This window comes from Camelina sativa, chromosome 16, assembly GCF_030686135.1.
Source record: "Camelina sativa cultivar CO46 ecotype springtype chromosome 16, ASM3068613v1".
In the NCBI taxonomy this organism is placed as follows: domain Eukaryota; kingdom Viridiplantae; phylum Streptophyta; class Magnoliopsida; order Brassicales; family Brassicaceae; genus Camelina; species Camelina sativa.
This window is the reverse complement of record NC_141895.1, coordinates 28557226-28584014: the sequence shown is the minus strand read 5'-3', so window position 1 is coordinate 28584014 and position 26789 is coordinate 28557226. Positions and strand designations below refer to the sequence as shown.

Genomic DNA, 26789 nt, shown 5'->3' with positions numbered 1-26789 from the left:
ATCTGTTTTCGTTTTTGGTTCCAAAAAAATCATGTATGTAAACAGCTTAAGAGTAAAGCTGTTAACGCCGAAATTTAAAAAATGATCTAAGAGGTTTCATTTTCAGTCCGTTTACATTGTCGTCAAAGTCAAAGATAAAACTTTCCCAAAAAAGGCAAAAATCCTAAACCAAATTACAAAAAGGGTAAGCTTATAAAAATATTTAGTTTTAAGTGTTATAGTGAAATAAAAAAAACTGCAACGCAGTTAGACTGAACTTTGATTTGAACCTGTAATGTAAACACAATATTCAACGAAAAGAAAAAATAATAACCATTAGAATATCTCGAAAGACTGAAAAAAATAGATGGGAGATACCATCTTGTAGAAGTTGGTCCAAATGTAGAGATGGTCCAGTCTTTTTTTTTTTTTTTAAGCTTTACTGTCACACCCAACAAAGACATCACACACTATCTCATCCCTTTCTTTATCTCCTTTTGAGGAGTTAAAAAAAGAAAGTAAACACAAAACAAAAACAATTAAAGCTGCTTTCCCTTTTTTTTTTTTTTTTTTTTTTTTGTTGTTGTTGTTTTCACTTCCATTCAATTGCTAAGGCGTGACTGACCGTGGTGGTGTCCTTGATTCCCCAGGAGGAGTCTGACCTTCTGATCCTTTTGACGGGTCATCAGACGATTGTCTTAACCCGTCATCGGTTGTCTCACTTCTGTTCACATCTTCAATCATTCTCAGCACTTCTTGCATCACTGGTCTTTGATCAGGAACTGTTGATACACAAGCCATTGCGATTTGAAGAAGCTGAACCATCTCTTCCTCTATGTTGTGGTACCTCATCAGCTCAACGTCAAATACTTCAGCAGTCCATTCTTCCCGGACCACGGAAAGTACCCACCGGGGTAGATCAATGCCTTCTTCACCAAGTGAAGCCTGGTTTGGTGATTTACCTGTCAACAGTTCAAGCAGTAACACCCCGAAACTGTACACATCCGATTTGTAAGTTACTTTCCGTGTCTCGAGAACTTCAGGAGCATGGTAACCCGCCAAACGGTTTGGTGGACTCGAGTTACTGAAGAGTTGATTCAGTCCATAGTCAGAGACGCATGTGTCTTGGTTTTGATGTAGTAGGATGTTTGAGGCTTTGATGTTTCCGTGTACCAATTTGGCTGAAACGTGTAGATGAGCCAAACCTCTTGCAGCAGTTATCGCAATTCTCATACGGTTATCCCAATCTAACGGAGTTCGCCCTGATCCACGGCTCCCTGATACAAACACAGAACTATTAGCCAGATGTTGCCGGTTAATAGAAGACCAAAATGGTCATAGTATTATTAGCCAGAAACATTACAATACTCATCATAACTAGGGGTTATTAGCTTAAAAACTGTAAATACAGACAGTTTCATTGAAAGGAAATATTCATCTCCTAAAAGGTTCTTCAAAACACTTCAGTTCACTCAGTTAGGCAAAAGTATACTTCAAGGAAAAGGGTTTTAAGAGATATGATGAGAAAAGTCCCATGTGGAAGAGTCTTTTTTTTTTTCTTTTTCTTTATTCCAATCTTTAAAGAGTGAGAGAGAAGCAAAAATTATGAAATTATTATTATTATGACAATTACCAGACAGACACATATAATGTCGGCAACACCTTTTCTATTTTAATAATTGCTTAACAACTACAGCTATAACTACTACCACAATTCAACAACAACAAAAAAATATATCTAAAGAATGTGAAGCTGTGTTGTAATAAGAATGTTTTTTCTTGACAGCAAAGCATAAATCACATAAGTTGTATCCCTTAAAAAAATATTATCAAATCATCACTCCTTAACCTCACTAAGATCTCATTTCATTTTAACCAAATCCTCACTAAACTAACCAAGTATCTAGCTAATGTTAACTAAAATACCATTAACAATGAATTTAAACTAAAAAACTGATAGGAAGAGAATTAAGAAAACAAACCGTGAAGAAGAGCAGATAAGCTTCCGGTAGGCATGAAATCGAAAACGAGAAGTTTCTCATCTTTGGAGTAATAATAAGCTCTCAATGGAATCACATTAGGGTGTTTGATTTTACCAACAACCTCCATTTGTGTTTCGAACTCTTTCTTTGACGCCATAACATCCTTAAGCCGCTTCACAACAACCGTGGTACCTTCCTCTAACACCGCCTTATACGACGTGCCTACACTTCCTTTACCTAAAACCTCAGCTGAAGCTCTAAGCAAATCTTCCAAATCGAAACTATACACTCCTCCTTCAGTGAAAACAAGCTTATTCCTCTCTGTTTCACCTCCCATTCCTGATGACGTCCCTGTTACTTCCTCTTTCGAGGACGAAGCACCCGGCGGAAGATCCACATTCGTTAATGATGTGTGGGCTACCCCCGCAGGTTTCCTCTGCTTCGTCCTCGCGTCTTTGCTTCCTCTTCTTTTCCTTATACACAAGAACAAGAGCAGAGCCAACAGGAGAAGCGCCACGAGTGCGCTAGCCACGGATATGGCGACAATGGCACCCGTGGAAAGCTTCGAGTTCTTGCCGGATACACGTTTTGAAGGAGTAACCGACGACGGAGATGGCGACGGAGACACGAAGAAAGATTTACAAGGCCTTAAAGGACCACCACAGAGATCTACATTCCCAGTGAACGATTCAGCTGAGAACCTCGACAAGGAAGACGGAATCGAACCGTTTAGATTGTTGTTAGAGACATTGAAATCGACTAAACCGAGACTAATACTTGGGAGGTTCCCTGTGAAACCATTGTTACCGAGAAACAAACCAGTCAAGTGAGTGAGATTGTTGACTGAGAAAGGAATCGAACCAGTGAGGTTGTTAGATGAGATATCAAGACGAATCAAGTTGTTTAACTGAGTAATACTCGCCGGAAACTCGCCGGAGAATTCGTTGTGTTGGAGATACAAGCTTCGGAGGTGAGTGAGATTCGAGAAATCTGAAGGGATCTGACCGGAGAGACGATTAGAGCGAAGACTTAGAACCCGGAGCTGAGTGAGTCGACCTAACGATCCTGGTGGGATCTGACCGACTAAACCGGTTCCTGGTAACCGGAGAGAGTGGATTGAGGATTGGTTTGCGTTGCATTCGACTCCGACCCAGTTACAGGCTGAGTCTGACTCGTTCCATTGAAGACGGTTCTCGTGAGGTGTTTGTTTAAGGAAGGTGAGGAGAGCTTGTTTCTCTGAGATTGACTCTGAGTTGACTAGATGAGTCAATAGCAAAATCGAGACAAGAGAATTCAAAACCCATGCCATTTTTTTCTTTTTTTTTTTTTTTTTTCTGGGAGAAGAACAGTTAAGAGAAACAAAAAAAATGGCTTCTTTCTAGTTTTGTCTGTTTATTACAAGAAGTGGGTTTGATGAAAACTACAAGTGGTTTTCCGGCAAGAACTCATTTTGGTTTTCTGGTCTGGTGTGAGAGAGGACTTGCAGAGAGAGTGAGAGAGAGAGAGGAGTGTGTGTGTGTGAGTCAATATGTATGTGTGTAGAGGTGCGGGGATCGTGAGGTATTTTATGAGGAGAAAGAGAACGAATCAAATCTATCACGAGGGACGAATATGATAAAACAAAATATTTTTGGCTCAAACAAAAATTAAATTAGAATTAAGTTTCCTTTTTCCTTTCCGTGGGGAGTGTGAAAAGGGGCTAGTTTACTAGAACAGTTCATATTATTGAACCAAACTGATTTGACTGAACCGGACCGAACCGAAATTTGAGCAAATGGGTTTGGGTTCTTTTAATTGAGTAAACCCGATCAGAATGAATATGATTTAAGATCCGTTGATCGAGCTTCTCGGTTCAGCGATGCTATCAGAGAAGAGGATCATAACTGACCATGTGTCAATCTTCAAAGGAGAGAGCAAAATAGCAAGCCAGGCCATTTCACAAGAAGCCAAACTAAAACTCTGTATTCTGCCTTTGCAGATCTTCTTAAAATAGTAGGTTGTTTCTTGGAACGCCATGAAATGGGTGAAGATCCCAAAAACATGGAGAAACATGTTGTTGATCTCTTACTGTCTGGACAAGAACCATAAAAAGCATCTGCGATTCCTTTTAGAGTGAGATTAGAACCTGCAGAGTAGAAGAGACCTTGGCCAACAATCCCTTTAAGAACATATGGCGAGAGACCTGCTTACTTTAGACCATAAATCAATTTTTTGAAGCGACAAACATCATTCTTAGGCAACAGGTCCCCATTGCAATAAACATAACCATGTGGCAACTTCATATATTATTACACAACTCATAATAGAGTTTAGATTTTACAATTAGAACGAAATTATATGTCGATTTTAGGTTTACAAATAAGGTGATTAGGATTTAGATTTTACAATGAAAACAAAATTATATGTCGGTTTGAGTTTACAAATGAGCTAGTTAGGGTTTAGATTTTACAATTATAACAAATTATATGCTGGTTTGGGTTTACAAATAAGGTGGTTAGAGTTTAGATTTTACAATTAGAACGAAATTCTATGTCGTTTTGGATTTACAAATGGGGTTGTTAGACTTTAGATTTTACAATTAAAACAAAATTATATATCGATTTGGGTTTATAAAATAACGGTTTGGGTTTTTTATTTTACAATAATGTATACACATTTTGTTTTCTTATTTATAAGGAGGTGAATATATAGGTTCACTCTATTTTATAAGGAGGTGAATATATAGGTTCACTCTTAGGGATGAACCCAAGTATTGTCCATTACGGTTAGGCGTGGGCATTCGGATACCCGTTCGGGTTCGGATCAGGGATCAAGTATTTTGGATTTTCGGATTTTTGGGTTTTGAGGTATAGGACCCGTCGGATATTTCTAGACTTCGGGTTCGGGTCGGGATCATATCGGGTATTTCGGGTTCGGATTCGGATTACCCGAAGTTCACAAAACTCAAATTTTTAGTATCCAATTTAGTATAAATTATTCAAAAATTCTCAACTATCTAAAATCTAGAGTATCTTTCACCCAAATTTACTAAAATTTAGTTTAAATACTCATAAATTTTGAATATTTTAGACACTTACATTACTAAAATGATAAATATTACTAATAACGTGGATATATTCGGGTACCCGTTCGGATTTCGGTTCGGATCGGGTTCGGGTTTGGATTTTCAGATTTAGAGATTTAGAACCCATTCGAGTATTTTACAGATACAGATTCGGGTCGAGTTTTTCGGATCGGGTTCAGATCAAATTTTGTGATCTGGATATTTTGCACAGGCCTAATTACGGTAATTCACTCTGGTTTTTGTTATGTAATCCTCATCAGAAGTTTATCCAAACGAACAGAAATAATAATATCCTCATAAAATTTTGTACCTAAACAACCAATGATCGTCATTAGCCATCCACGCTAACAAGGTCGTGATGAATTTATGACTTGGGCTTATTTATGGGATTTCTCTATAATGTTTTTTTTTTTTGACAAAAATACAAATAAATGTCAGAACTCTGGTTTTTGTTATGTAATCCTCATCAGAAGTTTATCCAAACGAACAGAAATAATAATATCCTCATAAAATTGTATACCTAAACAACCAAGGATCGTCATTAGCCCTCGACGTTAACAAGGTCGTGATGAATTTATGACTTGGGCTTATTTATGGGATCTTCTCTATAATGTTTTTTTTTTGACAAAAATACAAATAAATGTCAGAAGTGGGGTTTGAACCCACGCCCTCGTAAGAGGACCAGAACTTAAGTCTGGCGCCTTAGACCACTCGGCCATCCTGACTTTTCCATTTTACGTAGAGGTTTTGCTTACTTACCAAAACAAATTGTGTATTGCACTATATTACACATGCATTCTTAAATGTAGACAGGGGATATAACTTATATATCATATAACTATATACAGGTGGGTTTAGGATTGGATCACTAATATGCAAGACGCTGGATTTATTCATTTTTAGAGTGTGAATTAATTATATTTCAATAGTCATAATATAATGTCTGGTCTTAAACATGATTACTTGAACACATTCTTTAATCAATTTTCTTTTCCAGTAGTTCTATTGCATCTTAGATATATAATTTTTTTTTCTCTGGAGAATTCAGATCCTGTCTCTGAACTGTTACCAGTGACGAGCCTAACTCGCCACAATCCTCATGGAATAGACCAGTTCGCCGACACTCAGCCACCCATGAATACTAAATCCCCTACCTAGAAAAACGACATACGCATGACCTCCGAAGCCGTGAACCCAAAAACCTTCCCAAGGCAAAGCAATCTTTAGATCCGGTCCGTGGAAGCTAGATGGAAGAAAGCTCAGAAACCCCTCAACAGACAGATCCCGTGGAAGCCATCTATGATCTGAAAAGATTTACAGATAACCACCAACACACTTACCAGAAAACCCACCAATACGCAAGTGCATACCGCTACAGCCGTAACGTACTTCCAGGCGGTTGAGCCCTGAGAGATTTCACTGCATCTACCAGAAGGAACCAACATCTCTCCTCCGCTGAGAGAGGGCCACAAGCATGCTGATTTCATGAAGGGTGAATAAAAACCCCATACTATACATAGTACAGACTGTCACTTGGCTGTCATCAAAATAGTATAACGTTATGGCCACAAACTAATTTAGCTGTCCGTTACCAATGGAGAGGCAAACAAGATAATTATTTCAGTTGGGCTTTAGTTGCACTATTGATTTGTTTAAATGAACTACAGCCAAAAAAGATCTTTATAGTATCGTAACCAAGTGTGAGCGCTGCGAGATACCGTGACTAGCTATGAAACAATGTAATTATTTTGCTTCAAATAAACTAACAGTAAAAAAAAATGAAAGTTACCAGGTAATAGAACAATGTTAAATTAATATTAATTAATATATATATATATTTATCCGAAAATGTTTGCATAAATTTTACTGTAATTTCTCGTATGTCCCTGAAACCGAGAGATCAAATCAACGATGGTTTAATTTCAATGGATCATATATTTATTTGGTCAATTTCACATTTATTTTTTTTAAATTATAAATTTAAACAATTATCTTAAGTTTGACTAATATGATTTTTTGGGGTCAAATGTACATTAGAAGGTAAGATAGCTAAAAAGTATTGTGTGACCAACGACTAGAATTTGTAGCTTAATTTTTGTGTTTATATTTTGATGTTAAGAAAATAGTTGACTGATGACCAATTATTTTTAAGGATATGTTAGATAATGCATTGACTAGCTATTATAAATACTTTTTTGCCAAAAAAAAGCTATTATAAATACTTATATAAATTAAGAAATTGTAATCTATTGATTTTTAAATATATTTAACAAATATTAGCGATCTATCTAGCTAGTCAATAATTATACTATGATTTTTTTTTTAAACATTCTCTTCCATATTTCACTCTCTTTATACAGTTATAAACGATGGGTAAATCAATAAAAGCATAGATTTATCGTTTATGAAATCTATTAGGTACATCTTACACCATATAAAATATCATTATTCGCTAGATTGATTAATATTATGTATCTTCTAACTTACAAAAATTAATTGATGGTAAATATGTATAATAATTTGTGAGATATAAGACTAAAAGTCAAGAAAGTTTTAAAAATAATTTAGGATCATTGTCACTATGAATTTTAAATCTAAAAAGTTAAATAATATTACATTTTTTCTCTTAGGCTCATACCATATATATAAGCATGATATTTTTATAGAAATCATTGTTTCTCAAGAGTAAAATTCAAAAAGGACTCAAACTGAAAATACCAAAAAGGTTAAAAATATTACATTTCAAATTGAGACTGAATTTTATCTTTTAATGGAGAAAAAACTAAATTTTGCTATTTAATTATTTAATTACTATTATGTAATAATACAAAACGTATATGAAAAACCAATTACATTGTGACACATGGAAAAAAAGATAGAAGCATCTTTGTTTTCTTCTCTTTTCTTTTTTTTGACGTTATCTTTTACTTCTCTTTCCTTCGAGCGTGTAGGGTAGAGTAAGTGTCTCCCTCTCGACCTATAAATATGTGTCTCTATAACCCATAAAATTCACTTGCACTCTCACCACCACTAACTCACCTCGAAACCGCTTCGTAAAACCATTAGTTGATTTCCGACCAAGCCCCTATTTCCTAGCATAGATACTAATCCTATTTTTCATCAAGAAACGTAATATACCTCCTTTCATTATCCTATTTTCATCGAGAAACGTAATATACCTACCTTTCATTCATGTATGTCTTAGATTTCATCCTTTTTCATTTGACTGATTTTATACAATTCCATCTGTTGGTAAAATTATCGAGTTCTGGTCAAATTCGTCGTAGTTGTATCTATTATATACATCAAAGGATGTTTTCGTTTCTTATGATGTATCTTGCTTTTGGGACTGTGCTTTGTTTATAGATTTATAACTTTTTTCCTTTTCGTTTGTAGCAAAAAAGATGGAGAGATAGATCAAGCGAACAAAGGAACAATAAGCTTAAGAGATTTGATTCTTCTGAGTTTATTTACACAGCCAAAACCTTTTAAAGGTATCACTAGATTCTCTCGTTGTTTTTTCTTTGTTTATGTTTATGTTCTTAAGTCTTAACTAGATTTTAACTGCGGTAACATATAATTTTTATTATTATTTATATTTTATATTGTATTTGTTTGTTAAATATTAGATGTTTTGCAAATAAAAAAATAACTAGATTTTTTGTGTGGCTAAATGTTTATATTAATTATTTAATCCGCAATATACTTCATAACCATTTTTTGTTATATTTATTTTGTTTTGTTTAGTGTTTGAGATTCTATTTTGATTTTTAATTATTATAACAAAAAAAACAAAGGATCTAAATACATAGTAAGTCATTTTACGCTATGATTAAGTCACATTTTTCCTAATGATTTAATTATTTTACACAATCTTAGTTAAATTAACTTAATTTTATATGTCAAATATGCTACTATTAATAATGTTGATAAATAATAAAATTAGGATTTAAACAGTGTTAACATAAATTTAATAATATTTTAATAATTCCAACATGTCCTCATTATAATTCATCTACTATATAACCATATTATATAGTATTTTAAAAAATAATTTTACATATTCGTAATATTTTAAAATTTTATTAATTTTATCGATATTTATTATAATATTTAAATAAATGTGAATCGAAATTCTTTTTATGTTAAGAATCAAAACTCATAGGTTTTGGAAAACATAATAGGAATCAAATTGTTGTTTTCTTTGTTTGAAAAAAATTCAGAGATAGAATATCTTCAATACACAATAGAATGTATGGTTAAATACATCATAGTTTTTGTTTCCATATTGATTATGCTGCATTTTTTTAGTTGAAATGATATGTAAAATATTTAGGAAACAAAATCTGAAGTAATGCTCTTTTTGAATTTTTTTATAGCTTTGTAAATAAGTTTTTAAATAAATATAAATAAAAGGGTAAAACCTAAAATGTACTATAAAATGTATATATAGATTATATATGGTTTCGACCAATTAAATACAACAATTATAACAAAATAATGGGAAAATTTTAATATATCACATAGATTTGTTTTTTTGCTGGTCGGTATATACATATATGATACCATGCCTTTTCTGCCCCTTAACAAATTTTGATTATATTTTCTAAAGGAAAAAAAGATAAATTTCAGTGCTAGTACTTAATAAACATACATATAAAATCTAATAATTTTACTTTTTTTCTAATTAAAGTCAAAGTAATTTAATCGTATTCTTTGATCTTCTTATGATCATTTTAGTGGCTTTAACAATTCCTCCTTGTTCTATAATGTAGTCTATGTAGATGTCTTTAAATCGTGAAACCCTAAAATAAAACAAAACAATTGCTGATAAAATTATCAAACTTCAAAAAAAACATTTGTTTTGCCTTGATTATACTGTGACTCTTGAACTAGTTTCGGAGAGTTCATAGTGTTGATCTGTTGGTTAGGGCTTTTTTTAATTCATTCATTTGTTTGTGTTAATTATTGTTAATCTGCTGACTGTGCTGCGTTATTTTTTGTCTTTTTTTTTTTGTGTTTGATTTCTACTGGTCGGTTTTTGTATTCCAACAATCACCCTCAATTACTTTTCTAATTTTTTTTTTTTTTTTTTTGTCTGTTAACCTTTTATTTACAAGATCTGTAAAAAATGTATTTTGACATTGAAAAACTACCTTTTTGTTGTAATCAGTTTAGTGTGTGTGACTGTGTTTAAATCCAAAAAAAAAAAACCCAATTTCATAAAGAAATCCTTTTGATTCTTATCATTTTAAGGACAAAGGAAAACATAAATAAACCTTTGCCACAAGCCCTAATTTCTAGATCTAATGAGTTCTTATTATTTGATATCCCTCTACTATGATTTTAATTTGTTGTAATTAAACTCATTTTCGTTTTTACAACTATGATGATTAGATCTTCCAGAAATCGAAAGAACAAAAATGTCCGAGTCAAACATGGTACCAGTGGGTAACAATGGAGACAATGATAACAAGGAGAACAATGTCATGAACAACACTGATGGTGGAGCTGGTGTTGGAGCTGGTAGTGGAGCTGAAGAAATCGACAGTGCAAAGACTGTAAGTGACAATCGTGAAGAAGCAATGGGAAGCAATGAAGGTCCTCCTCGTAAGAAAAAAAAATACAATCGTCACAGCGAATATCAGATTCAGGAGATGGAAGCGTAATTTTGTTCTTCTTTTCCTTTTTTATATAACTCAACTTATAATATTACCTAGCTAGATCAATAATAAATTATATAATCATTTTTTTTTTTTTTGTGTTGAATAGTTTTTTCAGAGAGTGTCCTCACCCAGATGACAAACAAAGGGAGGTTCTTGGCCGTCAATTGGGTTTAAAACCTATTCAGATCAAATTTTGGTTCCAGAACAAACGCACTCAAAACAAGGTACATACCCATATTTAATGAATTTGTTACCATCTCACACATAGTGTATTTAATGTATCTATATAGACTTATGATTGATATTGTGATTCCTAGCTCATAACTACTGTATATGTTGAATTAGAAATCTAGTTTTTAAGATATTAGGGTTATCTAACTTCCTAAGAGCATCATTAGTGGGAGAATGCTGATACGTTGCTCAACACAAAAAAAAAATATTTTAATATATTATTAATTACAAACTGACAGCTGTAAAAAAGGGAAGCGAAACGTTTCTAGCCAGAGTAATGTGTATGTAACTCAAGCAACCTTCTCTCTTCTTTTCTCTTTATTGTATTTTTTCATTTATTTTTAATAAGAGAAATTGTGGGAAGTAAAGATGAGCAATGATGGTCTAAGTGAACATTAAATCGTTTTGAAACGTGTGAAATACACATAACTAAACATTAGGTCAAGCAATTTTCACATGTACATTTCTTCCTTTAGTAATGTTCTTTATCACTTAAAAACTAAAAAAAAAACTTCACTACTTTTGACAAAAAAAAAAAAAACTTCATTACTTTTGCTGCTTCATATTCTAAGATAGTGACTTAGTTGGTCAATTTATTTAGTTTGAAATATTATTAAGAACCTTTTTTTTGTTTTTGTTTTGCAGAATCATCAAGAACATTGTGAGAACATAGGACTTCGGTCATTGAACGACAAGCTTAGCTCTGACAACCAACGGTTCCGAGAAGCTGTTTTTTTAGCCTTGTGTCCTAAGTGTGGAGGCCAAACTGCAATTGGCGAATTGTCTTTGGAAGAACATCATCTTCGGATCGTAAACGCTCGGCTAAATGACGAGGTACTAGATGTGAACACACACACACTGACCACTACAATTTACATATAGTTAAACACATATATTAGAGAAGTTATTTATAATAAATGACGCATACATATTACATATAGAAATTAATAAACAAGTTGTATTTCTTGTTTTTGGGGTTCTATAGATCAATGAATTGACTGCTCTGGCGGAAAATTTTACCAGCAAAATGGTAATAAACAATCCGGTTATGTCTCCTCGGCCTTTACATCGTCCTCCAACTTTCGAGTTCGGGGCGAGATCATTTACTGGAAGAGAATTGTATGGAAACGGAGGAAACCTCTCTAGGGGAAACACTGGACCGGCAGATGCTGATAAGCCAATGATCATAGATTTGGCAATTGGAGCCATGGAGGAGCTATTGTTGATGGCTCAAGGGGGTGAACCACTGTGGAGTGGAGGAGTTACTGGCACAAGCCTAGTTTTAAACTTGGTTGAATACAAAAGGACGTTTCGGACGGGTCTCGGGCCTAGACTTAGTGGGTTTAGAATCGAGGCATCCAGGGAAACCGCGCTCGTGCCAATGAATCCTACTGGCGTTGTTGAGATGCTCATGCAAGCGGTAAATTGAATTCATATAACTATATCAGATTATATGATCCTAATTAATCCTTTTAAGTAACGATCTATATATTGGCAGAATCTGTGGTCGACAATGTTTGTCGGAATGGTTGGTAGAGCCATGACACATGAAAAACTTTTGCCTGATGTTACTGGAAACTTCAATGGAGCTCTTCAAATCGTAATTCTTCTACTTTACTTATTTATTTATTTATACATTTGATATAATCTACAGGGGAGTGTTCTAAAACAAAAGTGTAACCATATTTGATGTAACCAAATGTTGTTCTTTATCCATAGATGACTGCTGAGTACCAAGAGCTTTCGCCGCTAGTCCCAACCCGCGAAAGCTACTTTGTCCGCTACTGTAAACAGCAAGGAGATAATTTGTGGGCGGTGGTAGATGTTTCCATCGACCATCTGTTTCCAAATATCCACATGAAATGTCGCCGCAGACCCTCTGGATGCTTGATTCAAGAAATCCCTAGTGGTTACTCAAAGGTAACCTATTGTCTCATTATGGTTAATTATTTAGTGTATGGTCTCATACATTAATTAATGATTGTTTTTTGCTGGTTTGGAAAAAGGTAACATGGGTTGAGCATGTGGAAGTAGATGACAGAGAAGCAAATCAAAACATATTCAAGCACTTCATCAGTACTGGTCAAGCTTTTGCTGCTAACCGCTGGGTTGCAACATTGGAACGCCGGTGCGAGAGGATTGCCAGCAATAGCATCATCACTACAGATTTTCAATCCGTGGATTCGGCTGATCACCTTGGTAATTTTTTTACTACTCAAAGAAATGTGTTTTTTTTTTTGGGCAAAGTGTTTCTTTTTGTTAGCCATTCTGAGAAGTTTTGTGATTTGGTGCAGCGCTAACGGACCATGGAAAGATGAGCATTCTGAAACTAGCTGAGAGGGTCGTAAGAAGCTTCTTTGTTGGGCTGACCAATTCGATGGGGACTACATTTTCTGGTGTAAGAGGAAAGGATATCAGAGTGATGAAAATGAAGAACCTGAATGATCCAGGAAGGCCTCCTGGTGTCGTTCTTTCTGCATCCACTTCGTTTTGGGTTCCTGTTCCTCCTACCTTTGTCTTTGACTTCCTCAGAAATGAGGATCATCGAGCCCATGTATACTTATAATTTAGGACAAGACTTCTCTCTTTTTTTCTTTCAGTGACTTCCTTATGTAACATGTTTTGAGATATGTATCTGCAGTGGGATGTCCTCTGCAATGGATGGATTGTGCAGAAGATATCAGAGACTGTAAATGGGAGAGACAGCAGGAACTGTACAACTATACTCAAGGTATAGAGCTAAGCTATGTGTTTTGAGAATGCGTTCTTTTTTTAAAAAATCTTTTGGTATGTGACCGATGTTTGTTTTGGTTACAGAATAAAAGCACTTGCCAGACGAAGAAGATAATAATTCAAGAGACCTTTAATGATCCAACAGCTTCATTTGTGATCTATGCGCCTGTTGATACGACATCAATAGAGGGTGTTCTCAATGCAGGTACAGACCCTGACTATGTGGCTCTCCTGCCTTCCGGTTTTGCTATTCTGCCCGATGGTATGGGTGATCAGCCTGGAGGAAACGGAGGAGGATCACTCCTGACCGTTTCCTTGCAGATGCTGGTTGAAGAAGTTCCTTTGGGTAAGCTGAGTACTAGCTCTGTTAAATTCGTTGAGAAACTGATTCGTGCAACCGTGATGAGGATCAAAGATGTGTTTCCTTTACATATTGCAACACCCTCAACTCGGTAATCTATTGAATCTATTTCATAAACACACTTAGTACTTATCTAATACTTGCTACACAATTAAGGTGCTGATGACGTTTTTGTTTTTGTCTTTTTTATTACAGGAAAGTAAGCTAAATGGAAGATTGAATCAAGGAAGAAAGAGGGAGACTGGTTGTGTGGAAGATCGGTGGAGAGCTTCAAAAGGGGAGGAGTCAAGAACGAACCCCAATGAGATTTTTTCTTTATGAGGTTCCGGATTTGACTTGCCCTGAAATATATTCAGTTGAGTCTTATGTTTCCTTGTCATTGCGGGAACCTTTTGTTATTTCAGTTGAGTCTTTTGTTTTCTTGTAACTGGAACCTATTATGAAGTTTTCGAGTACTCTTTTTCTCTATTTGAGTTTCAGTTTTGGTTTTTCTTTTCCTAATGTTGGTTTTTATCCATCTGTATTCATTTACACAAATTGTGTATCTCTCTGCTTATCTATCTAATTAACCGCCTCTATGAAGTGTCAGAATGTTCTGACTGCGAATTCTCAGCTGAGCTTTGGCTAGCTTTAAATTAGTCTTACAAGTGAAGTAAAATACTAAAATGCAGCGCTGTTTTAAGAGTAGCTAAGAATGTGTGGATGTTCTTCCCAAAAATAGCGTTCGATGATGTTGCAATTATCTACGGCCACTTCTCCTATCAGTTTTTAACAGGTAACTACAAATATTTTAACCCGAATTGTTTTAGTCATTTATCGATTTTAGCAAAAATTAAGTAATTCCTGTATTTTTTTTTAAAAGGTTTTATTTAGCTTAAAAACCACAACGAAAATTGTACAAATTTCATCCTCCCACACAACATGATACGAAAAATGTGTTGAAATTACATGACCCTTATATTATATGTTACAAATACATACAAAATACTAAATTGATAGCAATTTTTTAACATAATTGTTAATGCTATTTTTGATGTAACTCTTGTTCCTACTCCTAGACTTAAAAAAGAAAAAAAAAATAATCACCACCGTAGCAGCATAACGGAAAACCATATGAAGTTGAAAACCATAATAAATTTAGGGAAAAATGAAATGATAAAAAAGCAATGGTTTGAAAGTTAAAACTATATATTTATGAAGGTTAAAAATGACAACGTAACAAAAGAGCATGTCAGTTATGAAAGCTCTTTTTCTTTCAAGGCTCTTAGGGATCCTCCTCATGATTGGTCAACTAATCTCCGGAAGGTGATTGGTGCACCGTGCTGAGGATAAAGCAACATAAGGACGGTAGGTGCATGCTGGTAAGTAGGAGCCAAGTGAAAGGTGAAGCGTTGGATCATTACAGCGAGTGTCAATTTGGCCTCAAGTATAGCAAGATTCTGACCAATGCATGTTCGAGCTCCGAGGCCAAACGGTATAAAGCCAACGGGGTGTTTGGCAGCACGCGGCACCCCATCTACAAACCGAGCTGGATTAAATTCGTTCACATCGTTGCCCCATATGGCTTGGTCATGATGGACCGCTATGATTGGGATAAGAAGCTCCGTGCCACAGGGGATTTTGTACCCTCCTAGCTTCACATCCGATTTAGCGCGTCGAATTGTAGCAACTACTGGTGGATACAACCTTAGTGACTCGTTCAAGATCATACTCAACTGCAAAATTGGTAGAGAGGTAAAAAAAAAAAAAAAATTAACATAGTATCTTTCTTCGTTCAGTTACTCTTTTGCCCTTGAATCTTGTCTTGAAATATGTAAGAATTTAGCCTTATAAAATTTATAGATTAGGCGACAAAAAGGCCATGATTAATGTAACGAAAACTGTATCACAAATTGACATTTTTATCCTGTAATAAATGATGTACTTCCGAAATTGAAAGATAACAAAGCAAAGACAGAAAGAGAAAGCGCACCGTTTTAAGCTTAACGACATGGTCCTTGGTAGGGACATCACGTGAGCCGCATACCCTGAGGACCTCATCACGTGCTTTGGCCTGCCACTCCGGGTGCATGGATAGCAAGATGGTCGTCCACGTAAGCAGATTAGAAGTTGTCTGTTTCCCGGCAAAGAAGAAGCCTTTACACTCCTCCACAATGTCTTGAACCGTCACATTCTTTGCTTGAATCATTAATCCCAACAAATCCTTACCCGTTGGCTCCTTACATTCTTCGCCGTCTCCGTCAACAACGCTCTCTCTACGCCGCTCTATCAGCTTCAACAACGACTTCCTTATCTCCTTGTCCAACTTCCAAGACTTCAGATTCCCTCTTGTCGGAAAAAATCTATCAAGAAATTAAAAATCAAATTAAAACTTATAGATTAGCTAACAAGACCGGTACAAGAAAACAAAAAAATTGATGTTGATTTTGATTACCTATAGCCTGGAATGAAGACTTTTTGAAAAGCTTCGGCACATAGAAGCATTTGTTGAGCTTGAAGTCGAAAAATTGCTCGGCCATCTTCGTAGCTACTTCCAAAAGCTGTTCTACTAATAACATCTTCAGTCAAAATCTGAAACCACTCATAGACATCAACCTCAATTTCACCGTTTTCGGATAACTTGTCGGACCATTTATCAAGCATGTCGGTCACACTCTTTAACACCACTGGCACAAGCAACTTAAGATTCTCCATGTGAAAAGTAGGGCTAATGATTCTGCGATGATGAGCCCATTTTTCGCCTTTGAGACTAAGAAGTCCATCGCCTTCGAGTTGTTTAACCAAAGGGTGAGCTTCGTTCTTCTCATAGAACTCAGACTTAGAGAAGATCTCTCGGATCAGATTGGGATCAGCTACGGTTAACCGAAAAGTTGGACCGAACCATACCAGAAATGTAGCACCTGAAATTAAAATAATTTGGTTTTCATTTTTTTATTAGATGACAAGAAAAGCTGTAAAACATGAACAGATCCTCAACTTGGGAACTTTGACAAAAAAGAGGGTATGGTCACTGACTGTTGCTATTAATGCACTAATTGCTCTTTCATAATTTACCACATTGGTGCTATTTAATTTACTGCACAGCAACCAAAATTTTCATCTTTCGAATTTGCGTTTTTTTTCTTTCTTTTTTTCTTTTTGTAAGAAAAAGAAGACAAGAGTTAACAGCAGAGAGGGAAAATGATGACTAAGCCCGTGAGGAAAGAGTGGGGAAGAACACACAGCCTCCTTTTTCACATCAAAGTACTGACATCATAATTTGATCATGACAAAACAAACACAGATAAATTAATAAAATGTCCTTTTAAAAAAAAAAAAAGTTGTGTAATAAAACAAAAACTTTTTGCTTTGCTTGACATGAAAACACACTCTGTTGCATTTCACAGAGAATCGGACCAAATCACAAAGGTTCCAACTCCAAAACAAAAAGTAAAAAAAAAAAAAAATCTTTCACTAACAAACCCAAAAGTAAGAGGCAACTCTAAAACAAAATCTTGATATATATATATGTACTAAGAAAAATCTTATGCTTCAACTTTGAACCAAGGAGTTTCAATAAAGTTTTAACCAAAATCTAACAAATCAGAAACAGAGTAACCATAACAAGTAGTGTTTGAATCTGAGAAAGAAAAAACAGAGCAAATTGAGGAAGAGAGGGGGGAAAAACAAGAACTAACCATAGATTTTTCTCCAGTGATGGTAAAAAGAGAGAACTCTAGGAAGAATATTGTGAGAGAAAGGCATAGGATGAGAAGAAGCCTTAAGCATCATTCCAACAAGTTCTTTAACATTTCCGATGAAGAAGTGATAAGGAGGACCTCGAATCCCCTGTTTCGAGAAATGTTCTTCGATCTTTCTTGGTCTCCACCATAACAGAGACATACCCTTCACTATTACAAGACTGAACATTATAGACAAAACAAGAATTAACCAGCTGCTGCTGCTTTCTTCCTCCATTGTCGGAAAAAAAAACAAAAAAGAAAGAGAGAAACACACAAAAAGGAGAGTTAAAGTTCTCTTCTTTGGTCTCGTTTTTCGTTATACAGAGTGCCGGAGAAAGAGGGAATGAGGTGTTAAAAAGGAGATTTTTTTTCTTTTTCTTCCTAACTTAAAAATTTCCTTCCTTTTTTTTTATTTATTATTGATTTGATTTTTTTCCTTTTTGTTTCTTTGCGAGTTTGGTTTCTTCTTATCTTGTTTCTTTTTGGACTATTTTGCTTGCTGGGCTATTTGAGCTTTTCTAGAGAGAGAGAGAGAGGCAAGGCCAACGGCGTAGGGGCCGCCATTGGAGGACAGTGAAGGGTCAACGAATTGAGGTTTTATTTTCTATTATTTTAAAAAGATAATAATGCAAATTTGTTTCATCATCTTTCATATGATTGTGTACAAGTCTATTTTATATTTTAAAAAAATAAAAGTTGTCTCTTGTGAGTTTAATTTTATGTTTTCATTCTTGTCGAATTCCACATCATTTACTAGTAATATTGTAATGATTTAAATAGCAGATGGCAAATTTTTATAGTTTTTTGTCCTTTACTCAGTTGTTGGTGCAACTGCTGAAATTTAATGTGTACGACCAGGATATGTATATGTATATATCCAGCCAGACTATATAATTCCGCAACGTTACGTATATGTATATGTGTATATATATATTATTTGAAACCTATATTTTAATAAGATATATATAGATATTTGTCACCGTTTCCCTTAAAAAACATAAGTAGAACTTAAACCATTTATTAAAATTTGTATTTTAGGTGCTACAACACGGCCTAAAGTTTATTTTTAGTAAATTTAAGATGAAAATAATAATTGTATTATATTACAATTATTTAAATGTGTTATCATCCATAAATTGAAATTTTGGAAATAGGTATAACACATTATATATCTAGTCATTCGATTTTGCAAAATAGGGTGGATGTTGATCAACACTAAAGAGAATATCGGTCAACACAACTAATTTTGCAGTTGTCTGTTTAGTTTTTAAATTGTTGGTTTAATTTGATTTGGATTTAGAAAATTCTACGAATTGTTATAAAAAAGGAATGTCGATGTTTATGGTTTTCATTAGTCTTTTTCGTCTCCTTGTTGAAAGTGAAGAGAGAAAGTTCCTAAGAATATTTCTATGATTAAAAGAGAAGCTTTATGTGCTATTTTCTAGAGAGTTTTGTTTATGGGAGGTTTGATATGAGGTTGTGATCAAGTGAGAAGGCTATTATGGGATGTGTTCTTGCTGATCTTTGTCAGATCTTTTTGTTGAAAAAGTGAGTGCATAACCCTGACTTATTAAGCGTTGAGATCTCTATTTCTATGTTTTCTTTTATTGTATGATTGATTGTCTTGTCTTGTATGTGTGTCTCTGTGTTGGTATGGCCTTGGATGAATGTTTTAGAGAGTTAAGTCGTGCCATAAATAGATGGAGATCGTGTAACATCGAGGAGAAGCAACGAGTGTTGTGACTCGTATGTTATGGCTTTTGTTAGGATATTAGTTTCTGGAATAGTTGATGTTATAACTGATGTTTAGGATGCTGGTTATTTGGTGGTTGTCTGGTTTAGCTTTTAGATCACTGGTTTGGCTCGATTTGGATTTGGAAAATCCTACAGTTTGTTATAAAAAAGGGAATGTCGATATTTATGGTTTTGGTTAGCCGTTTTTGTCTCCTTTTTGAACAAAGAGAAAAAGTCCCTAAGAGTATTCCTGTGATCAGAAGAGAAGTTTTATGTGCCGTTTTCTAGAGAGTTATATTTATACGAGGTGTGATATGATGCTGTGAACGAGTGAGAAGGCTACTATGGGGCTTGTTCTTACTGTTCTTTATCAGATCTTCTTGTTGAAAAGGTGAGTGCATAACCATGGTTTATCTAAACCTTGAGATCTCTATTTCTGTGTTTTTGTGATTGTATGATTGATTGCCTTGTCTTGTATATGTGTCTCTGTGTTGATATGGCCTTGGATGACTGTTTTGGAGAGTTATGCCAAAAATAGCTAAAGATGGTGTGAAACGACCTGACCCGTTTTTTTAAATAATAAATAATAATAAAATAATAATAATAATAATAAAACTACAACTAGTGGTCTCGTAACCACTAGCCACCTAACCACAATCACAAACAACAGCGGAATAACAAATATCAATATCCAATAATACTCAATAATAGAATAACCAATATCCAAACATAACCATTCCAATGTCAAACAACATGAAACCAGGAACCGACAACCTAGCAAGTTCTAAAGACCCAACTCTAGCAACCTAACAATGCTAGACAACAACCAGTTGAGTCCCTAGAACATCCTCCTCTTCATTGCCTTGATTCCACGATCACACTTTGTCTTTACCTGCACCACAAACACAAATTGAGATGCATGAGTATTTGATAAACACTCAGTGAGGAAATCCTCCCATCTATCGGGCTATACACACAAGCAATAGTGATTCCAAAGTTCCAAACAATCAACAAGCAAGTCATACAAACCAGGAAAACAAACATCATCTCGCTGGAAGGGAGGTGTCGATCGACACCAGCCGAGTGTCGACCGACACTGGCCTTGGTGTCGACCGACACTACCCCACTATGTCGATCGATGCCTGATTTGCTGGTGTCGATCGACATTCCCTCTACAACCGCGATCCGCTTGAAGCCAGGAGTCGAATCTCGCTCCCAACCTCCTTTAAATCGACCAATACTCAAAACCCAAGCCATATACGTCCATAGGAACATGTAGCAACCAATCCTAGCAAGAAAAAACATACAAAACAACAACAAACAAGCAAGAACAAGGAATCCAAGGCTTAGAAGCCATGATCATGCACTCACCTCTTTGCAGGAAGATTTAGACAAACAACAACGAGTCCTACACTCCCAGCAACTTTCTAACACGTTCCTAGCCCTGGATCTTCACTCTCACAGCAAGATCTCACCAAAAACACCTTGAAATCTCACAAACCCTCACAAGAACCTTTAGAAACTGTTTTCTGCTCTTTCTCTCTCAAAAACAACCAACGACGACACAAAATACTCTCCCAACCCTTAGGTCGAAATCCCACTTAAGTAATCCTGTTCAATGGTTTCCCAAAACCAAACCGAACCAAATCGACGATTAAATAAATCTGGCCGAACTAGAAATAAGTGGTGTCGATCGACACCCACCCTCAAAACGCAGAGTTTTGGTTCGCGGGCGTTACATGGTGATCCATGGTGGAGAAGCAACAGTGTTGTAATTGGTCTGTTATGGCTTTTGTTAGGACGATAGTTTGCGGAATAGTTGTTATAACTGATGTTTAGGATGCTGGTTATTTGGTTGGCATTGTTGGTTGATTGGTAATGGCTTTATATTATTGGTTTGATTTCTGATGGTTTATTTGATGATTTACTTGATTGTTGGTTCGGTTAATTTGGTAGGTTAGTTAATAATTATGAGATCATATTTAATGAATTAAGAAAAAACGTGCGGAGACGTTTCACAAAATATGTTGTTTTGTGTTTGACTTAAACAAACAAAATATATCGAGATTTCAAGATTAATTATTTTTTGAAACAAAATATATTAATTTTTAGAGTTAATAGAATTTGAGTCTTTTCACACCTTAAATATGAGTACATTAATAGGATAACTCTTGCGTTACGAAATGTTTAATCACTACAATATTAGTTATATACAACATGATCATCACCTATGAATGACAACGGTGGGATAGAAAAGATGCATTTGATGTTTATCCGAAAGATTCAATATTGTAAATTTTTAAAAAAAAATAATGTTGAAAAATAATGTTGTTGTAGAGAAAACATATCAATACCTTGTTTTAATAATATTTATTTTCGTTCATTATTTTTGGTTGTTGTATAATGCTCGTTTTTATTGAATCTTTCATAACACAATGGCATATAAGTTTTGGTTTTGTTTTTTTAGTTTAGTTAATTTGTATTTAAAGATTAATAAATATTTAACTGATAATTAATACTATAATTAAAATTTTAATATATTTATAGTTATGTAATATATTTGAAAGACCAACTTATTAAATATTTGATTATTTTGTATATTTTAATAAAATTATCACATCTTCTTAATAAAATTATCACATCGAAATATCTAAAAATTTAAAATACCTGATCTGAACCGATCAGATACCTGAATATCGAAGCCTAAAAATAATATTAAAATTATTTACCATATTAAAAATTTATAAACATACTAATTTGATATTTTTAAAATCAAATTATTAAAAATAATTTATTCTATGAGTGTTTTAATATTATTATAATTCGGTCATATGATGGAATGAGTTATGCTAGACGGCAGGTTAAATATTAAGTGTATTAAGATAATATGGTAAAATGATTTAAACATTTAAGTGTTTGCAAATTCGATTATTAAACCTTATCATTTGTCTCACGGATATGTAATTGCATTAACAACATATATTCAATTGTAATAATTAAACACATTCACTATATAATCTTCAAACATAGAGTAAAGTCTTAAGAAGGTGTGATAATTTTATTAAAAACTACCAATGCATGTCATGGTTTCTTCTTCCATAGTATATAGTTTTTAAAGCGCAATCAAAGCACATTTCCTAAAAATTTATGCGAGTTGGCAATATTGTTTATTTCGTTATATTGAAATTATTTACTAAGACCTACCAACGACCATCAAATCAGAAAGTGAGGTATGAAGTGAGAGGAGAATAGGAGATATTTGCTACTGTTGACTGTTTTGTAAACCAAGATTTTAAGGCATAATTGCAGGACACATATGAGATTGAGCAAATTAATTTATCATGGTTGACGACGATAAAGAGGTACTGGAAGAATAAACAGATAAAAATATTACGTCGTTCTTGAAGATTTCAACTACCCATGTGGGTTTTGGCTTCTCCATAATGGAATGTTTCTAATTTTTTTTTTATAATTAGATCTCTGATCCCGCCAATACAAAAGAAGTATTATATATTTTGACTAGTATTTGCATAAGGTGGTCTATACATGTATGCATATCTGTATATAATTCAGAAATTAATTACATAGATACATTTTTATATATTATGTATATGTCAAGATAACAAACACTGAAGTTATAGAAAAATAATATCACTCAAATGCACATAATTCCACGTATAATTAACAATCAAATGCACTTTTGTCTAAACGGTATTTTGTTTCGCTTTGTCATGAGAATGGGGACATACACTATACCCCCTCGTTGTAATGTCCTCTTAAAGAAACTACATAATTAATATAAACAGAAGGAAATTAATGTTGGGGACAATCTGTCCCTTGAAAATTAAATAGAAAATTGACAGTGCTGATATATATATATATATATATATATATATATATAAATCTACGGTATTATATAATTTAATAAATGTTTGAACTCATTTACGTAGAGTAGAATCTCTACAAAATAAGAATGAGTGCTATTTTTCATTAAAATAAAGAGAAAAGAAATATTAAGTAATAATAAAATTTTATCAAGCAATAAAGTTATTAATTTATCGACATAGAATTTGCTTATTAGATAATTTAAAATTGATGAAATATATTTATTTATCGAGGTTACACATTATTGACATAGTTTATTGTTCGTCTCTCAACTTTGTTGAAGGGGTGGAGCTAGTGTACAACCATATGAGTCAAATGATCCTGCTGAATTTTAAAATTAGTTGAATATTTAGAAAAAAAATCAACTATAGTTTGAATTTTAAAATAGCACAATTGATTTTTATAAAATAAAATTAATGATATAATTGACTTTTTTAAATTTTGTTTGACCCTGGTAACTGATTGCTATGGTTTGTCATACTTCGTTGGCAAATTTTGGTCTCCGCTTCCATTACTTGTGCTAATTGTGAAGTTTTGCTGCTTTATGGTCTATTGCCCTGTAACCCAATGTTAACATCCGATGATCTACAACAAACCACTCTGATCAGCACTTTCACCACCATTTGGGCTACAACCCATCAAATCCCTGCTATAGCATTGCTTCTGCTAGTGCTCTTCGCTCTGGTAAGACCTTTGGCTCTGATTCCTCTACCAACGTCACAATGTCTTAAGACCGTGACTACCTTATCATCTGTTGAGTTCTTCGATGATGATCAGTCTAGCAATGGTGACCTCTCATGTCTCAAGCCGCTTCTTAGCGTTTGTTTCACAGCTCTCTCGAACTTTTACTTAATTTGTATTTTTGTTTATGGTTTTGATGAAAGTCTTTGTTTGTAACCTTTTAAACCTTGAGGATTTGCTTCCTTCTTGATGTAATGTTTCTGTTCAATTGAATGGAAACTTCAGTTTGTCCAAAAAAAAAAAAGTTCCACCGCTACTTTGTTGTCTATTTCTTTGAACCTAGTCGAAAAGTTTAAGGCACCAAGGAAAAAACTCTTTTCCATTCCGACCCTTCCCCTTAAAGTCGTATCTGATTTAGGATTTAGTTTGTCATCTTCGAAATCAGGTGTAGTGTCTTCCTCTAGAAGTTTCAATCTCTATTTCGTTTAGGTTATATTGATTTGTTTTGAGCACATAAATTTATAGGAACATAGATACAACGTCTTCAAGAAACTTACACAAAATTACAATTTGTTAAGGAGAAGTTACATTTAATGTAAATGAGTCAATATAAATCTAATAAGCTTAAGTGGACATGGATCAACTAGATCATACATATTTCGGGCACAAACGAACAGAGACTGCCTATTAGATTTAGATTGACTCTGTGTACTGTAAATTTAACTTATGTGTAATGATGATTTGTCGGATTAGTAAACAAGTTTTAAAAAAATTTCGGATGTAGTGTACCGATTGTTGGATAAGGTGGATTCACGGGCCGAGAAAGAACGCGAACTCTACTAAAAAGTGACAATCAGAGCGTTTTATTTGATATTTAAATTGGATATTGGGTAAGTTATATTAGGATGATTTAATTATTAATGATATATATGATTAAATTATCCGATCATATAAGATGATCTCAATGCTAGATTAGAAATAATTGATCAAACCTTCATGGTTTGGTTTCTTTTATGTATGTAACATGTTTGTTGAAACTCTCGAACGAATCTTTTATAAGAACTTCGTGTTTAGTGGGTTAGGGCAAATTGTGGACTTCTAAAACTTGATACTAATACTTTATAGGGAATGTTGAAAATAAAGTACAATTTTGAAACTGCTAAATGTTTAGCAAAGTTGATTAACGCTAGGAGTAGGTTAATACTACTCAAGTGTCTCACGAGTCATGTTACATGATGGTTATTAAACATTGTACTTGCATCATTGTTTGATCATTTTCTTCCTTCATCGTATCAATGCTTGATCCTTGGCGTTCATTTGTTTTATTGTTTAGCTTCTTATTAACTCTTTTTTTTCCTTTGTCAACAGCTTCTAATTGTCTTAGTAGTTCCCTTTATCTGTCTTGCTAATGTAGTTTTAAGATTAGCTCTCACGCTTGATATCCAAGTATGAAACCATCAAAAACGAGTCCTTTTTTTACAATAGATTGTGGTACTCAACCCGAATACATTTAGTGTGTGAAGTAGTTTTTTTTCCGTGTATATACTATATTTAAATTTCAATGTAGTAGCTTTGTAGCGTATTTAGGGTTTAATACTCAATTACATAATAATCCAACATTCCAAATAAACACTATCCGACAAGTTAGATCGTAGTGGATGATGTGGTCCTAGAACAAACATTGAAAACTAAAAGGAAAACAAGATGAAGAAAAAAAGTAAATTAGTTATTGCACAATCAGACAAATAAAGAAGCAGAGAGGTTGCGTCAATGTTTTTTTTTTTTAATTCTCCCAAGAGATTGGATTTTGGGAGAGAGAGAGAGAGAGAGAGAGAGAGAGAGAGAGAGAGAGAGAGAGAGAGAGAGAGAGAGAGACAGAAGTGAGTTGGGACAGTGAAATTTAAATAAGAAGCACATGGGAACAAAAGATGTCTGGATTTAGGGATTGAAGATGAATTTTGGTGGGGGCTCTGTTCATTTTCACCCTTACATGTTGATCTCGTCTTTCCTTAATCTTGTCCTAATGCTCCCACGACATGCCGGGCCATGTGCCTCCCTCCGTTTCCCAACTCCCTTCACGTTATTTACTCAAACTAATCTATTTCCAACTTCTCATTTCAATGTCTCGTACCGCATCATTTTGCAATTCCAAGGACTACATAAATATATATATATATATATATATATATATATATATGTGTTTCGTGTAAGAACGTAAAACTAGTGTACCAGCATGGTGTTAAGATAAATGATGTATGAATTAAGAATATCTTATGTAAATAAATTACCACATTACCATTTACACCCCCACCAAATAGACATTGCAAGTAGTGTAGACCAAGTGCTTTCCCTCATCATGTCATCATCCCTCAAATTCATATACAACCACTCGATAAGTAACTTAGCAAAACACTCTCTTCTCTTCTTAATAGACACCAACGGATTCCAAACACCTTCCATGGTTAGGCAGCCAAGAAGAATATGAATAATAGTCTCATTCCCCCCTTTTACAAATCTGACATACTGTTGATCAGGCCCGGCTTAGCACATGTGCTGAGGGTGCAAGAGCATAGGATCACAGGGTCCAAAAAAAAATTTACTTGGCTAAATTTTTTTTTTTTTTGTAAATACTATATATCTAGGTTTTGTTTTATAAAATAGCACTGGGAATAGAGAAATTTTGAGCCTGGCGTACTCTTGATTGACATAGATGACGTCGTTGTCGCTCCATATTTGTCATAATAATTCAAT

At 34.2% G+C, this 26789-nt stretch overlaps 3 protein-coding genes and 1 non-coding gene across 7 annotated transcripts; 1 reads left to right on the top strand and 3 right to left on the bottom strand.

The window, feature by feature from the left end:
* Positions 1-288: 288 nt before the first annotated feature.
* LOC104752577 (putative inactive receptor kinase At2g26730) lies at positions 289-3651 on the bottom strand. Its single transcript, XM_010474755.3, has 2 exons — positions 1962-3651; positions 289-1256 (listed from the first exon to the last, which is right to left on the bottom strand). Exons 1-2 carry the CDS (start codon positions 3268-3270, stop codon positions 589-591), a joined length of 1977 nt encoding a protein of 658 aa, XP_010473057.2. The 5' UTR covers positions 3271-3651; the 3' UTR covers positions 289-588.
* A 2015-nt stretch (positions 3652-5666) lies between these two features.
* Positions 5667-5750, bottom strand: TRNAL-UAA (transfer RNA leucine (anticodon UAA)). Its single transcript has one exon. It is a non-coding gene; the product is annotated as a tRNA-Leu (tRNA).
* A 2224-nt stretch (positions 5751-7974) lies between these two features.
* LOC104752576 (homeobox-leucine zipper protein HDG3-like) lies at positions 7975-14517 on the top strand. 4 transcript variants are annotated; one of them, XM_087490369.1, is made up of 13 exons: positions 7975-8219; positions 8422-8519; positions 10423-10690; positions 10798-10915; positions 11568-11756; positions 11908-12342; positions 12421-12522; positions 12642-12842; positions 12929-13121; positions 13217-13476; positions 13564-13653; positions 13740-14107; positions 14212-14517. In XM_087490369.1, exons 3-13 carry the CDS (start codon positions 10449-10451, stop codon positions 14222-14224), a joined length of 2211 nt encoding a protein of 736 aa, XP_087346495.1. In that variant the 5' UTR covers positions 7975-8219; positions 8422-8519; positions 10423-10448; the 3' UTR covers positions 14225-14517. The 4 variants fall into 4 exon arrangements, with proteins under 4 accessions (XP_087346495.1, XP_087346498.1, XP_087346496.1 ...); XM_087490372.1 differs by having other exon boundaries at positions 8037-8195; XM_087490370.1 differs by having other exon boundaries at positions 8037-8219; positions 12642-12847; positions 12934-13121.
* Positions 14518-15132: 615 nt separating this feature from the next.
* Positions 15133-18324, bottom strand: LOC104752575 (cytochrome P450 734A1-like). Its single transcript, XM_010474754.3, has 4 exons — positions 17694-18324; positions 16451-16916; positions 15989-16358; positions 15133-15731 (listed from the first exon to the last, which is right to left on the bottom strand). The coding sequence occupies exons 1-4, from the start codon at positions 17971-17973 to the stop codon at positions 15294-15296; spliced, it is 1554 nt and encodes a 517-aa protein (XP_010473056.1). The 5' UTR covers positions 17974-18324; the 3' UTR covers positions 15133-15293.
* Positions 18325-26789: the final 8465 nt, after the last annotated feature.

Coding starts and splice junctions, on each gene's coding strand:
- LOC104752576 (XM_087490369.1), top strand. CDS start 10,449: ATGTCCGAGTCAAACATGGTACCAGTGGGTAACAATGGAGACAATGAT. Junction 10,916..11,567: donor ACAAACGCACTCAAAACAAG/GTACATACCCAT, acceptor TTTGTTTTGCAG/AATCATCAAGAACATTGTGA. Junction 13,122..13,216: donor GGATTCGGCTGATCACCTTG/GTAATTTTTTTA, acceptor GATTTGGTGCAG/CGCTAACGGACCATGGAAAG.
- LOC104752577 (XM_010474755.3), bottom strand. CDS start 3,270: ATGGCATGGGTTTTGAATTCTCTTGTCTCGATTTTGCTATTGACTCAT. Junction 1,257..1,961: donor CTTATCTGCTCTTCTTCACG/GTTTGTTTTCTT, acceptor TGTTTGTATCAG/GGAGCCGTGGATCAGGGCGA.
- LOC104752575 (XM_010474754.3), bottom strand. CDS start 17,973: ATGGAGGAAGAAAGCAGCAGCAGCTGGTTAATTCTTGTTTTGTCTATA. Junction 16,917..17,693: donor TCACTGGAGAAAAATCTATG/GTTAGTTCTTGT, acceptor TTTTAATTTCAG/GTGCTACATTTCTGGTATGG. Junction 16,359..16,450: donor GTCTTCATTCCAGGCTATAG/GTAATCAAAATC, acceptor ATTTCTTGATAG/ATTTTTTCCGACAAGAGGGA.